The sequence below is a fragment of the Neodiprion virginianus genome, chromosome 7 (genome assembly GCF_021901495.1).
Source record: "Neodiprion virginianus isolate iyNeoVirg1 chromosome 7, iyNeoVirg1.1, whole genome shotgun sequence".
NCBI classification, from domain to species: domain Eukaryota; kingdom Metazoa; phylum Arthropoda; class Insecta; order Hymenoptera; family Diprionidae; genus Neodiprion; species Neodiprion virginianus.
In genome coordinates, this window is record NC_060883.1 from 21,257,847 (window position 1) to 21,272,701 (window position 14,855).

The 14,855-nt window shown below is 44.9% G+C and overlaps 2 protein-coding genes across 3 annotated transcripts; both read left to right on the forward strand.

Annotated features, from left to right (window-relative positions):
* Window positions 1-6,378: 6,378 nt before the first annotated feature.
* LOC124308753 (pro-resilin) lies at window positions 6,379-10,250 on the forward strand. 2 transcript variants are annotated; one of them, XM_046771768.1, is made up of 5 exons: window positions 6,380-6,696; window positions 7,119-8,010; window positions 8,113-8,540; window positions 8,621-9,215; window positions 9,285-10,250. In XM_046771768.1, exons 1-5 carry the CDS (start codon window positions 6,688-6,690, stop codon window positions 9,488-9,490), a joined length of 2,130 nt encoding a protein of 709 aa, XP_046627724.1. In that variant the 5' UTR covers window positions 6,380-6,687; the 3' UTR covers window positions 9,491-10,250. The 2 variants fall into 2 exon arrangements, with proteins under 2 accessions (XP_046627723.1, XP_046627724.1); XM_046771767.1 differs by having other exon boundaries at window positions 6,379-6,696; window positions 7,119-8,540.
* A 503-nt stretch (window positions 10,251-10,753) lies between these two features.
* Window positions 10,754-14,456, forward strand: LOC124309489 (pro-resilin-like). Its single transcript, XM_046773157.1, has 4 exons — window positions 10,754-10,839; window positions 11,864-11,921; window positions 12,443-12,565; window positions 13,700-14,456. The coding sequence occupies exons 1-4, from the start codon at window positions 10,754-10,756 to the stop codon at window positions 13,949-13,951; spliced, it is 519 nt and encodes a 172-aa protein (XP_046629113.1). The 3' UTR covers window positions 13,952-14,456.
* Window positions 14,457-14,855: the final 399 nt, after the last annotated feature.

The window sequence follows — 14,855 nt, forward strand, 5'->3', positions numbered from 1 at the left end:
GTACAAGGTATGGAAATACGTTACTATAAATTTTCAACCGATCGCGTTGCTTTTTCTTGCATGATATTCATTCACGCTGAATTAAAATCCCCTTGTCAAACTTCGAACCTTGAAAATAAATTAAACGAAATGCTTGATAAAAAACGCATTTCTTTTTTTTCCGAACAGGCACCCGTATTAGCGATCAAGCAAAATCTTCAAGACTTATTTGTCAAGGTAAAACACACAAAAACAAACTTTATAACTAATTAATAAAGGTTTTGGCCATGATAGAATCAAAATTTATCCATCTCGACAGAGACTAAGAACAAAAAAAGAAAATTATTTCTTTGCTGACCTGTGTTATAAAACTTTAATCAGACTTACTGTATGAATAGAATAGAAAGGGTAAATCTTTTGCCAATCATCGATTCTCGGCGGTAAAACTTGTTTCAGAGATTTCTTACCCTCCGTATTACGAAACGGCAAGATACCCTCGGCTCTTCGTGTGGGTATACATTATGGGAGTGGACGATATCGGGAATGTTTCATACCGATGCACTATAGGGATGAGAATCTCGGGAGCTGGACGTGGAATTCAAGAGGATAAGGCAATGGCGGGCGGTAAAAATAGAGAAAAATCTAGGAACGGCGGAGTCAGGGCGCAGCGTTACACAACCTGCAGAGATATTTCACTTATATATGAAGACAGCGCGGCGGCCGTTCCTTTCGTACATCGGTTTCCACATACGTCCAGAAATGGGAAGATACAACCAATATCAGAGCGGCGTTACGTGCAAAAGCTCAGCTTCAACTTTCCGCCATCTCTTTTCACCGTTTTCCTTCTCATCCTGCAAAATTGTCGGCCCAAACATTCCCCTCTTTCAAATAATCTACACAATTACCCCGACACGTAGCTGCCGACGTAAATATTTCCGTTACTCGTTACAAATTTTTCGCCAAAGCTTAAACTCTGCAGTATTTTGACCCGACGGAATATCGACGGAAATGGACTGCGTGGGAATATTTTCTCGTATTCTATCCGGCTCTATGAGTTCAGATGCTCGATGAATCTCAAGCGGTGATATCGACTCACGTATAACAATGAAAATCTCAACTCGGTTATTCACCGAGCGTGCGTGTCTTGTGCTTTTCTCGATGCATTGAATATCGCGGCAGAGACGGTTCGGAGTTATTCCTTATATTGTGCAATCGGGCTTGCTTTAAATTCACATGCATTATACATGAGAATAGTTTTTAAGCATCCTCACTTTTACGCAGATTTGTTAATTGAACACTCTGCTTGTGAAAACGATTTTGGAATGTGGAAGTGGAGAAGAAACGCGGGAATTAAATCGAGTTTGCCTTTTTACTGTTTTTCGATACATTAATACATGGCAAGTGATCAAACGAAATTCAAGGTGCACTTTAAGACTTGTCTAAAAATTGTGAGCTTTGTTTGAACCACCTCGTAGGTATACCATTTTTGTAAATTGTTATTCGAAACACGAGAAAACATTTTTGTAGTCGTGTTTGACAAATTCCTTGATTCCTTGAAAAAGCTCTGCAAAGTTGTGACAAGTCTTAAAATTTAGATGAAATCTGCACCCACAATACGATCAAAATTTCAACTCTCCAGTACTCGGAGTACTTCTGTGAATACCTATATTTCAAAGGCACGGAAAATGTTTAATTCGTGTTTTCCGACAGATCACTCTGGCACAGAGGGTGCTGAAGAGTTCAAACAAAGCTCAGAGCGTAGCGGAAGCCTCGACCTAGATTTGGAGCATTGTTGAAACTGTCCAACGTCATTCATTCCATTGTTAAACCCTGTAAATCACACTATAGCCATGAGTTTTTTGCGATTTTAAGCTGGATTTATAACACAGAAAATGGAGATACTGTTTTAAAGTTGTTATAGTAGGAAAAAAAAATCAAACCGTTTAATGTCAAATATTTACCCAGAACTTGCGAGTCCCTATTTTTATTTAACGAAGAAGAAGAGTGAGACAAAAAAAAGACGACTTTCAACGAACTCGCGAACAAGAATCGATAGAACTACTGAATAACGATTAGATAATCGGTATCCTTTAGAGAAATCTGACCCCTTTCCATCATTATAATGCTACTTCTTACAAGATTCTCGTTAATCTATCAACTGTCATCAGATATGAGGAAAACGTTAACGGGATTTGAATATTCCCCGAACGTCTCGGGGGTGAAAGGGGTGGCCTCTGAGCGTTTCACTGTCAGGACCGCCAAGCGAAGCGATGCAACTTGCCGAACGTGTTCAGAACTCGGTACTCATTTCCAGGAGTCTGCCAAGCAGACACTGGAGCACAAATATATGAGAAGAGAAGCCAGTATCTCGATGCCAGAATCTAACCGCGGCATGTAAATGTGTAAATAAAGTTCTAACGATGCGAGATAAAATCTGGTTAGCCGCCAGGTTTACGTCCTTTTGAACAAAGGCCAGAACAAAGCTAAAGAGTTAGCGTAATAAAGCAGTGAAATATCGTCAAAGCAGTCAAATCGGAGAACGGAAAAATCGTTCAGGGGTTTGAGAATCGGCGATACCTGTTCTCGGCGGTGAATATATTCGACAATTCCGGATCCACAGATCCATAGATCCGTCAGAAACGAGCGCGACTATCGCAGTGTGCAACCGTCTCGGAAATCCGCGGTATTTATTCACGGTTCGCATAAAAAAGATTCCGCAATCGCATTCAGCTGCCGATCCGATGCTCGGATATACCGTCTATCCGCAGATGAGAAGATCTGTAGCAGATATTTTCTAAATTGGAACACACATACGATTGGCCAACTGTAACTGCAACTCTTCTCGGATTATAGACAACACGTTAAGCGTACATCTTTCGATAGACGGTGTGCGGCGTAGTAATTTTTCACCCACGATTCAAATCCGTTCGCGTTTCTCTGGGCTGATACTGTACAATTCATTTTACGCAAGCGGCGTTGGTGAAAAAGAATGGAATAAATTGTACACGGTGAGTTTCTCAGGGTTTTACGTACGCAAGGGTTTCTTTTCCTATCACAGTTCTGGTTTTTCTTAAAGCTCGTCTAAATAAAGATAAAAAAAAATTACAAAACAATGAACCTGAGAAAGAAATTTTATCAAAACATCATCGTTCGGTATACCGGAAAATTATAATTTTTGGTCGAATAATCGGCGAGGTAAGGTGTAAAAATAATAAGACAGACGTTGAAAATCCCACGAAATACAATCGTTGATATCTTTTACGCGCGATATTAATAATTCTCGAAAAGTTTCCTAAGCACGTGGATCGATTTCCGCGAAGGGTGTAGAAACGGGTCATAAAACGTGTCACTTATTGTTATACTTTGGCGTGTGCACGAAGGGATGGACCGGGGTAGAATTTCGTTTCGGTTCGAGGCTTGACGTAAAAAACGGCACGCCGGTATTGTGTCATATCGTAAAATATAGAGATAAGAGTTTCAGGTGTGTTACACGTATCGGGGATGAGGATAAAAGATGATGTGGTAGCGGAGCGAGCGTGTTACCCACATCCTTGGTACACCCACACCGCGCATGGATCACGGATACATACGTCGGTATTCCTTTACCTAACCGGAGTCGGCTCGCTCTTCAATCCTCGACTTTGCAGCCGTTTGCGCAAGGGGGAGAGGAGGAAAAAAAAATCTCCACGATGTTCCAACCGTAGCGTACATATCGCCTCGCGTTGCATCGTTCGCTTATATTCTAAACTATATGCGGTTAAAAAAAAAAAAAAATATCGGAAACGATTTTCAAGAGAGAAGATGAGGGGGAAAGATTTGAACGTTGTAGAACGATTTGCTTACGAGTACGGATATGCGGTAAACTTGTTCGTTTTTTTTTTTTTTTGTTTTTTTTTTTTTGTATTTGTTTTTGCTGAAAATCGACACGTGATTCCGCAATCGGGATGTGAAATCATCGCGCGTAGTAAAATCTGCGAATGCTCAAGAGGATGACGAGAATAAATGCATACAGCGAAACCGAGTCACGGTGCTTATTATTTCGAATAATTTCATACCGCAGCCACAAGTATTTAGATCATTTTGCGTGCATATACTTACATTGTACGCGTGGTAGGTATATGATTGTTTTTCCTACCCGACAGCTTCCAGAAATAGTTATACCGAGCGGTTATTATAATACTCGCAAATCGCGCGGGATCTCGACCTTGTAAAATAAGCTCGTAGATTGGATCCGAGTCGTGAGTCAATTTTCAGTTGATATTATAATGGAAACTCGAGTTTTTCCGATATTCTACCGTCGGCGAGTCGCTCGAGGAAACTTGTAGGAGCACAACAATGATCGTAATAATAAAATAAAAAAATAAACGCATTGACAAAAAGAAAGGAAAACTGAGACCAGACGGTGTTACAATTCCTTCAACTCGGCGGACGCAGGCGAACGCATAAGATTGTCTTCGCGATCCAATTTTCTCCGTGTCGCGCTGCAGCTGCTGAAGCTTCCGGGTTCACTTCCGGTGGATATGCTACTGCAGCGCTGAGCCACGTACGAAATGAAGAAGAGGAGAAGGAGAGGGAAACGCTTTCGCGTGTGATCGTGAAAATATAATAACTCATTCCGAGGCTGAAATTCGAAGTGAGAATTCCCCGTTTCTTAGTGCATAGCGCGCGCGTTGATGCGATACGTGCGAAATTCTCCTTTGCGAAATCGATTATCTAGACCAGGATGCGCCGGCTGGCGACAATGTGGAATGAGGCGTATTGTCGACTATATACCCACACGTACGGTTGTGCGCATCCACATACGTGTGTGCGCGAGGAGCACGGAGACCGATGATACATACGTCCTAGTTGCGAAACTATTTGCAGTTCTATCTCACTCTCTCTCTCTCTCGTTCTCTCTCTGCTGGTTGGTACTCATCCATATCTACCCACGTTGCGCCAGTGCTAAACCTCGAGCTAATTATGTAAGTAAAATACTCGCATTGTCATTCCGTACTACGATGTATTGAGCAAACAGAGATCGCTGTACGGTGCAAAGATCCGAAACGATCGCCTTGAAGTCGGGAAAAAATCGCCAAGCATATCTTGGAAGAAAATATCGAGGACTTCATTAGCCGGAGTGGAAGATCGGGGAATGGTAATAGACTAAAATCGAACTCAACCGTTCGATCGTTTACATTTTTCTTTATAGCGTTCTTTTCAGCGTGGTTCTTGACAGTGATTGAGGAGCGATAATTTTACAGCAGCGACTTATCTTCGGTGAGATTTTTTCTTTTTTTTTTTTTGTTTTATTTTATATCGTTCAATTCACCGGCTCTTTTCACTTCACTTGCAACACGAGCGAATTGAGTCATTAAGCGATGAGACGCACGGCTAACTAGACCACACGGAGTTGTAGAAGGCTCGAAACTGTAATATAAATCAAAGGCGGCCTCACAATATATCGTTACATAATTACAGCGCGGCAACTCGCTGCCACTTCAATCGAGGAATGCGCGATGTGGCGGTATACCTGGTCTTCTTCTCACAGACATGTGTTATGCATTCCGACTTTTATAACCCGGTCAATTCACTCTCCGATGCGAAATTCTCGTCCTCTTAGCGACTTCCCGTATCTCTTTCGTCCTCTGCCTCAGGCTCCAACAGCTGCAACGCACTGGCGACTCATCAGATGCGACGATTTATACGATCCTTAATAACCGTTAAAGGAACCCAATTTCTTCACATCGAAGCCAATATTAGAAGAGAAATAACGAATCGGCTGTTATCATTGATGATCGCAAATCGAAAACTGGTTACTGTGAAGAAGAGATATCGAACTTGCGAGAATCCAGCGATAATTGTCGAAGAAGAAGGTGGAGAACGATGTTGGGGAATTGAAAATGAATAGGAAAGCTCAAGTGAGGAAATTTGACATATTCAAAGATAAAGAATTTCAGTACTTTTGCAGTTATTGATTTTTGAGCAGGAATTAGGAACGATTTTTGACCAAATAACGCTGGGAAGTTTGCAAAAAAACTGTCATTCTCTTGGCGGTAGAAGACAAGAAGAATGCAAGAATTACCGAGACATCGTTTTACTTTTGTTACTTCGTTAACAGCTGATAAGTGGTGCAGCCTACGATTACTTCCGTGCATTATCCAAGGCTCCTTAACCACAAAAGTTTCATAGCTTTTATTGATTGAGAAATATCGAGTGGTTGTGCCGAATGAGTTGGGTGCTGATGAGCATAATGGATACCATCGCGTACTGTTTGAGCCGATCATTGTGAGATAATGACCGATTGCTCCACGTGGATGCAGAAATCGGATCTCGTAACGAGAGCGGTTGCAGGCTCAAGGAATAAGCGGAAAGATCCATGATCCGTAGGTGACGACGTTGTCTTCGATGTCTTTGAGCGGTTCTTTCTGCCCCCGCTTACCCGCTCTGCACCACTACCGATGCAGAGAAGACACGGAGCGGTGCATCAACGCTGCAGTAAATCTTAGCCTCGTTGCACGAAATCCATGATCGAGAATCACGGATGAGCCGATGCTTAGGGGGTATATAAAGACGATCTGCTTCAAGGGTTTATCATTCGCTGAACACCACTCTGTGGTGCTGGCTCATCCTTGGAAAACAAGGTATCAGAGCCCCGACCATCGCGAAATCACATTGCGCTTCAACCGTTGGTGAAAATCTTTATCGCTCGACGCACGGATATTTGAGATGTTCAAGGTGAGTTTCATAGTCGATTCATAGTGTTAAAGCCACTGCGAGTCGAAGAGATTCGTTTCTAGTCCGTTGATTTTAAGATTTGTGAAAATGATTTTTGTGTCGAGATATTTCCTTCCTTGATTGATTCCGATATTTGATCTAAAAGTTCAAGGTGAGCTTCGTGTTTTATTCAGTGTATTGGAGTGTCGTAAACCCAAGAGATTCACTTCTGAATCTTAAATTTTTCATCTCCCAAAAATGCTTTCCACGTTGAGATTCTAACGAATTCTGGAGATTCCGAGATTAGATGAAAAAGTTCGAAGACTGTAGTTCGAAACCTCCTCCTCACCATTTGTTTTCGCCTCCCAATTACGGCTGCAAAACAATGTGATCGCGACCAACAAACTCATCGATATTTCAACACTGTTATCGTTACTTTCCAGTGTGTCCTAGCCACCGCCATAATGGCGTTGGCTCTAGCGCGGCCAGAGCCGCCGGTGAATTCGTATCTGCCACCGGGTCGAGGTGGACAAAACGGTGGCGGCGGGTCCCCAGGTTTTGGCGGCAGCGGTGGACCGCCGTCGGATCAATACGGTCCACCAGGTTTTGGAGGCGGCGGTAGTTCCGGGGGCGGTGGTGGTCCCCCGTCAAACCAGTATGGAGCACCAGGTTTTGGAGGTGGCAGCGGTCCTTCTGGTGGTGGCAAGCCATCTAGCAGCTACGGACCGCCTGGTACAGGTGGTAACGGTGGTGGAAATGGATTTGGAGGTGGTAATGGCGGAAATGGAGGCGGTAGACCATCGAGCAGCTACGGCGCACCCGGCGGCGCTGGCGGTAACGGAGGTGGGTTTGGAGGAGATGGAAGCGGAAGTGGAAATGGAAATAGCGGTAGCAGACCATCGAGCTCCTACGGTGCGCCAGGTGGACCAGGAAGTAACGGGGGTGGGTTCGGTGGAAATGGTGGAAACGGAGGTGGCAGACCATCGAGCAGCTACGGAGCTCCGGGTGGACCGGGAAGCAACGGCGGAGGTTTCGGAGGTGGAAACGGTGGTGGTAATGGTGGCGGAAGCGGAGGTGGTAGACCATCGAGCAATTATGGAGCTCCAAGTGGGTTAGGAGGCAACGGCGGAAGCTTTGGAGGTGGAAACGGTGGTGGAAACGGTGGCGGAAGCGGAGGTGGTAGACCATCGAGCAGCTACGGAGCTCCGGGTGGACCAGGAAGCAACGGCGGAGGCTTCGGAGGTGGAAACGGTGGCGGAAACGGTGGTGGAAGCGGAGGTGGTAGGCCATCAAGCAGCTACGGAGCTCCAGGTGGGCCAGGAAGCAACGGTGGACGTTTCGGAGGTGGAAATGGAGGTGGAAATGGAGGCGGAAGCGGAGGTGGTAGGCCATCAAGCAGCTACGGAGCTCCAGGTGAGCCAGGAAGCAACGGTGGAGGTTTCGGAGGTGGAAATGGAGGCGGTAGGCCATCAAGTAGCTACGGAGCGCCAGGAGGTGCTGGAGGTGCTGGAGGCAACGGAGGAAGTAGACCATCGAGTAGTTACGGAGCCCCTGGTGCCGGAGGCAACGGTGGTGGATTTGGAGGAGGTAGCAACGGTAATGGAAATGGAGGAAGCGGAGCTGGCCGACCATCGAGCAGCTACGGTGCTCCTGGCGCGGGAGGAAATGGAGGTGGATTCGGAGGTGGCAATCCTTCTGACAGCTATGGAGCCCCTGCTGCAGGTGCCAACAGAGGCGGCGGTGGAGGAGCCGATGGTTACGCATCTGGTGTGCCCGGAGGAAACGGCGGAGGATTTGGAAATGGTGGTAGCAGCGGAGGTGGTGGGAGCGGATACGGCAGCGAGGGCGGTGAAGATGGTGGAAACGTGAGTACAACCGAAGCCCCAAATCTCCTCCTAGCACATACCCCAATTTTTCTGAAACAAAAGACGAAACAAAAATTCAGGAACCGGCGAAGTACGAGTTCTCCTACGAAGTAAAGGACGACGAGTCCGGCAGCAACTTTGGACACACCGAAACTCGTGATGGCGACAGAGCTCAGGGTGAATTCAACGTCCTCCTTCCCGACGGCAGGAAACAGATAGTCGAATACGAGGCTGATCAGGACGGATTCAAACCTCAAATAAGGTACGAAGGTGAGGCTGGATCCGAGGGTTACGGCTCCGGTGGACCAGGCGAAAATGGCGGCAACGGAGGTTCCGGTTCCGGTGGAAACGGCGGTTACCCCTCCGGTGGGCCGGGTAGCAACGGAGGCGGAAACGATGGATACTCTTCCGGAGGACCCGGAAGCAACGGAGGCGGAAACGGTGGATACTCTTCCGGAGGACCCGGAGGCAACGGAGGCGGAAACGGTGGATATTCTTCTGGAGGACCTGGTAGCAACGGAGGTGGAAGCGGTGGATACTCTTCTGGAAGACCCGGAGGCAGCGGATTCGGCGGAGGTAACGGAAACGGAAACGGAAACGGGAACGGTAACGGGGGCTACTCTTCGGGTGGTTCAAGTGGCGGTAACGGCGGAGGATTCGGAGGCGGCGGAAACGGTGAGTATTTCACCAAATGAAAAAAGCAAAATGGCGTTAGTCGGCAAACTTGAACTCGGGATTTCACAGGCGGTTACCCGTCCGGCGGACCATCAGGAAACGGTGGAAACGGTGGATTCGGAGGCGGACGAGGCGGTGGTGGTGGTGGAGGCGGAAACGGGAATGGTGGCTACTCTTCCGGGGGTCCGAGCAGCGGTAACGGGGGTGGAAACGGGGGCGGTTACCCGTCGGGGAGCGGAGGTGACGCGGCGGCTAACGGAGGTTATCAATACTAATCCGCACCGATTTAGTTAGACACAAATGGCCTGTTATATAATGTATTTTGTACGAACGTTCCCGCGGACGATAATATCGACTTACCGGATTAACTTATTGTTTTTCATTTAGCCATACACGCACAGACATACAAACGTATAATTTACATACTATATACATATATACTGTGTAATCACCATCTCGTGTTATATATGTTATTATCATTATTATATCATCAAGCCGCTATAACGTACGTTATAATCGTACAATACGCAATATACCTAGTTTTATTTAACGCGTAACGCGAAACAAGCTCCGATTCCGATCATGTCACCCGTATAATGTAATCATCCATTATCTCAGATCTCGGCCCCGAGATCAGCCTCAGGATTTTCAAGGATGGCTCGAGGTCAACGATACGTTATACAATCATGCTCACTTAATTCGACAAGTTTGATCTCTCTTATTCAATTTTCGTCCGGCATGTTTGCCAGTTGCATCAGTAGAGTTCGTTCCGTTTCTCCTATATCACAAAGTAGTAAAACTTCTAATTAATTTTTAGTCTTGTTTTTTATTTTCTCTTATATGTATTTAATCAGATCTCACTACGCATCTCTCATAGTTTATACCTGTAACTCGGGATCGTGCGGTTGCTATAGTCTCGATCACCTTTGTGTATCACCGTATTGAATTATTCACAATTTATGAAAAATAACAAATAATAATAATAAACATAAGACATTATACAATGCTTGCGTACCTAGGTAAATTGTACTGACTTATTTTCTTCCTCAAATCAACACATAGCTAAAATTTTATCCTCAATCGTCCAAAACTAATGCCTCTTAAAGTTTGGGTTCACCGTCACGTGAAACTCGTCGGTATCGATGCCTTGCACGAGCTTTTCGCAATTAGTTACTTCATCATGAGCTACCTAATTCAAAAAAAAAAAAAAAAAAAACAAACTGTAACCAACACAGCGTTAAATATATCCTGAACTATATTTTAGACCAACCACAAAAGCTGCGACAACGGGTATAGACTGTAGAACGATTTAATTTTCAAGCCATTTACCGTTGGGGCAGAGAATGTAAATATTTAGCACAACTGCAGCAGTTTATTCGACTCAAGGAGCGTAAGTATACGGCATACTGTGTAAACCGATGCGGTAAGAAATTTTCGCAATCGTTAATACGGGTAAAATCTCGCGGAGAAGTTGTGTTAATCTTCTTCTTCTTCTTCTTCTTGGGCTTCTGGTTCTTTTTCCTCCTTCGAATCTCCCGATGCACCGCAGGCTCGAACCTGGATATAAAACTGTAACGGTGAATCGGGCCGCAGCGGTACTGAAAGTGAGACTCGGCGCTCACACGTAACAGCTGCCAAGAGTAACAGGAACATCTTCGAGAGATGCTCGCCGCCTCCGATGCACGTAATCGATTGCTGCACCGCAGTGCACCGGCTAAATTTTTACCCAGAGAGAGTGGTGGATGCACCTCGGCGCCGGCTGCTGCACTCTGTCTCAAGACTTTCGTAATCGGCTCACGTGCGACCGAGACAAACTCGTACTCTCGAGCTCATCTAATGTGCATTAGGATATCAGGAGGAAGAACTTTCTTCCCGTGTTATAATAATGCCTGCGCAATTCGAACGCCGCTAAGGATCGGACTGAATATTTTTTCTAGACGAGGAACTCGCAGCGTCCTCGATCATCGATCAACGATCCATCGGAATTTGAGACGTGTTTTACCTGCGTCGCAACATCGCCGGTTTCCCGCTCCCACTTCGCGGGATCTGCGGTTTTATTATTAAATATAATTACCGTGATGCATACCGTATTCTCCAAATTACTGTATTCCCGGGTCTGTGTTTCATTCCGGTACCCGCTGATGACGATGCGGTTCTAGGTATAAAAGGTGGCGACGTTTTCTCGGCTCATCTCAGTCTCCCTTTCGACGCCTGATAACGGTCCTCGCAATCCGCCAAGAGGAAGAAAAAGAAGAAGAAGACGAAGTAGCGCCATGTTGAAAAAGGTGGGTAAAGCTGATAATACTGTTTCTTTCGCCTAAAAAACAAGAAACTAAGAAGCGGTTATTCGCTTTCAAAGCTTCGGGAAAAGCTCGAAACAGGTGTTTGTCTTAGCGCTTAACCGCGCAGCGCCGCGACTCGCAATTCGATTGTCCGCCTCGAAGTCCTCGCTCCTTATATTTTATTCAAGTCTCCGCACTCGGCTTGGCGACAGCTCAAATAATTTGCAAATACTTAACCAGTAGATCTGATTCATCTGCATAGGCACTCAGCAGAATCTTAGAGCGAGAAAGAGAAAGAAGGCGTCGCCACGGTTACCGTCTTGCAAGCACCAACCCCTGAGAGACTCATTGTCGATGCGCAACCAGACTCGAACCAGCGGACCATTTTCGTTCTCACAATTCAGACCCACCTGCGAGACACAGGGTGAATAATTAAAACCTCCCTCTCCCCCTCACCCCTAGTCGATGAATCAATGAAACACGGGTTGAAATTTCGCGAATTTCTTCATACGCCGCGAAAGTGCATGGAAAAAAAAAATGAAAAATTTGGTTCGGTGAAATTGGGGAGAGAGAGGGAGGGAATTCCCAACCACCCTCTAAACCGCAGCTCGAATATAAGGGTCCACTGGTAAACCGTCGTAAAGGTTTTTCAATTTTCCTCGAGGAATTCGGAACGACTTGAACGCGCGATTAACTTCCATACCACGACGACGTTGGGTTCTATGTACTATGAACCGAGACTGAGGAATGGGGGAAAAATTTGATTCATAAAAGTAATCGGGTGTTCCAGAAATTCGCGTTCTGCGAAAGCGCCGGAATCGTGTAATAATTTTGCGAAACCGCGACGACGCATTTCCGTGCAGTTTGGAAAGGCGAAAGGATTTCTTTCGGCGCACGGACGTTTTCACCTGCAATATTCAACCCCCTACCGTACTGAATTTTCAGACGATTTTCTTGTTGCCGTTACTGGTGGCAGTTCTGGCCGATCCCCAAGGACCCGCGTACCTTCCACCGACTGGGAATTCACCGGGAAGACCTGCCGCCGGCCATCCCGACGAATGGGCTGGCGTACGTACATATGCATAATACATTTAAACCCTCGCATCCTGCGAACCTCATTCCGGACTCTCCTGTGCTTCGTTTCATCTCGCCGAATCCCGCCGCTCAATTGCCAATCACCTATCTCTCAATGTTGACCCGACTTACCGTACTTGACGAAGAATTATGCCAGAGTCGAAGAAAGATAAAAAAAAAATGAGGACTCTTCGTCGGTTTCAATCGTGAAGAGGAGAGCTTAATTGTCTTTCTGAGAAAGCTCGTTTTCAGTCAAAGAAAGAGTTCACCATTGATTTCAAGTCATTTTTCACCGCAGAAGTTCCAAACCTTCGGCATTTTAAAATACCGAGCGCACTTTGCGTAATTATACACATTTAAATGGTGATTTTTGAATTTTGACCGGCTCACCTCTCAAATTCGTCACAAATAATTCAAAAATAATTCCCCAAGTTTTTCAGTTTTTTTATCTCAATTTGTCTCAATATTATATATATAAGCCCTTCAGGGCGCATTAAATCTACCTAACGGATTTTGGCACAATTTGGTGTAGGGGGATTTTGGGTCACTGATTAAAAATTTGAAAATTCAAAATTGTGGATCCAATATCGTTGACGAAAATCCAAAAAATAATTCGCTTTTGATAAAACTCGGTACTCAGGGGCTTTCAAGGTCACTGATTACGAATCTGAACTCAAAATTACAAAATTCCGAATGGTAGATCCAATATGGCAACATCAAGTGATTTTTGGGATTTTGGTTCGCTATGTTCGATCCGCCATTGTGAATATTCAAATTTCGAGTTCAGTTTCGTAATCGGCGATCCAAAAAACCCTGTTACGCCAAATTTGATCGAAATCTGTCGGGTAAATTCAATGTATCCCTGAAAGGGTGAAATGGGGAAATCCACCCTCTTGTAGACACGGGTTAAAGTTGAAATGAAAATCTGAAAAAATTGGGAAGTTATTTTTGAATTATTTAAAGCTAACTTGGGAGGTGAACCTGTCGAAATTAAAAAATGACCATTTTGAGAACAACTCTGATACTTAGGCGTAATCTTGTCACCATATTTCATCATCTGATCGATTCTCCGCCACAAACCAATCGCGCAAATCGATCTAAACGTAAAATTGTGCATCTTTCGATCAGGATCCGGCGAACTACGAATTCTCGTACGAGGTTCAGGACGCAGCATCGGGTCTGGACTTCGGTCACCGGGAAATGCGGAAGGACGACGAGGCGACCGGAAGCTACCACGTTCTACTGCCGGATGGTAGAACCCAGATAGTCGACTACGTTGCAGACGGCGGTGGGTATCGTCCGATGGTCCGCTACGAGGGAACAGCCTCGTTTCCGGCTCCAGGTGGTCAAAGCGGAAGTGGCGAGGGTTACAGATACTAGAAACCAGAATCGAAGACTTTGGCAAAATCGTCGATCAGTGTCCGCGCGTTTCCGATAAATTACCTATCTCCAATCATTCGTCCTTCGGCAATCGAGTCACAGAACTAATAATAAACACGGGAAAAATTATCCCCGGTATAATACGAAAAGACAATCTCAAATATTCTGCCAATCGTTGTTCGAGTTGCGAATTTCCGTTGTAAACGAAAAGAAAACAAAAAACTCGTACCACGAGGATCGAAACGTCTGAACGAATTTCCTGTGAGAGGTGATGATGGATATTAAATTACGAGGCAATTTCTTTCCGGTGAAAGATAATTATGTTATTATTTGTCAACGCGTTTATAAATCGTGGCTATACGCACCCATGCACACACACACACACACACACACGCACATATGTACGTGTATATGTATACATTAGCAGGGCGCTAAGCTAAAGCACCAACAATTATATTTTACGCAGCATTTCCCTTTGCGTCTAATTTTCAAGGAATTAGGTATAATCCTGCAATTATTACACAGCATACACAAATGCATGTTTACATTTCTACGTTATACGTATACCTATATATGTGTCTGTGTGCGTCCGTGTCTCTATGACTGTGGATTAACAAGGGCTACGTGTCGCAGGGCTAAGAAATTGCGCGACATTATCGCATCCACTGACAAATCGTGTCTGCCTAAGGCCAGGGTCTTAAAACCGCGTATCTCGATGGTGGTTGAATTCGCAAATCTTAATCTCCCTTATTGCCTGAATCATTGTTGTTGTTACCGTCATTATTATAACTAGTATTATTATTATTATTATCATCATTATTATTATTGTTATTATTATAATTATTATTATTATTACTGTCGTCGTTATTATCGCAATTATTATTAAACTCGCGAATATTATTTT

Excerpts from the sequence above, each read along its gene's own strand:
- LOC124308753 (XM_046771767.1), top strand. Across the intron at positions 8,541-8,620 it reads GCGGTGAAGATGGTGGAAAC|GAACCGGCGAAGTACGAGTT; the intron begins GTGAGTACAACC and ends ACAAAAATTCAG. Across the intron at positions 9,216-9,284 it reads ATTCGGAGGCGGCGGAAACG|GCGGTTACCCGTCCGGCGGA; the intron begins GTGAGTATTTCA and ends GGGATTTCACAG.
- LOC124309489 (XM_046773157.1), top strand. The coding sequence starts at position 10,754 with ATGCACCGCAGGCTCGAACCTGGATATAAAACTGTAACGGTGAATCGG. Across the intron at positions 10,840-11,863 it reads GTGAGACTCGGCGCTCACAC|ACTCGAACCAGCGGACCATT; the intron begins GTAACAGCTGCC and ends ATGCGCAACCAG. Across the intron at positions 11,922-12,442 it reads ACCCACCTGCGAGACACAGG|ACGATTTTCTTGTTGCCGTT; the intron begins GTGAATAATTAA and ends CTGAATTTTCAG.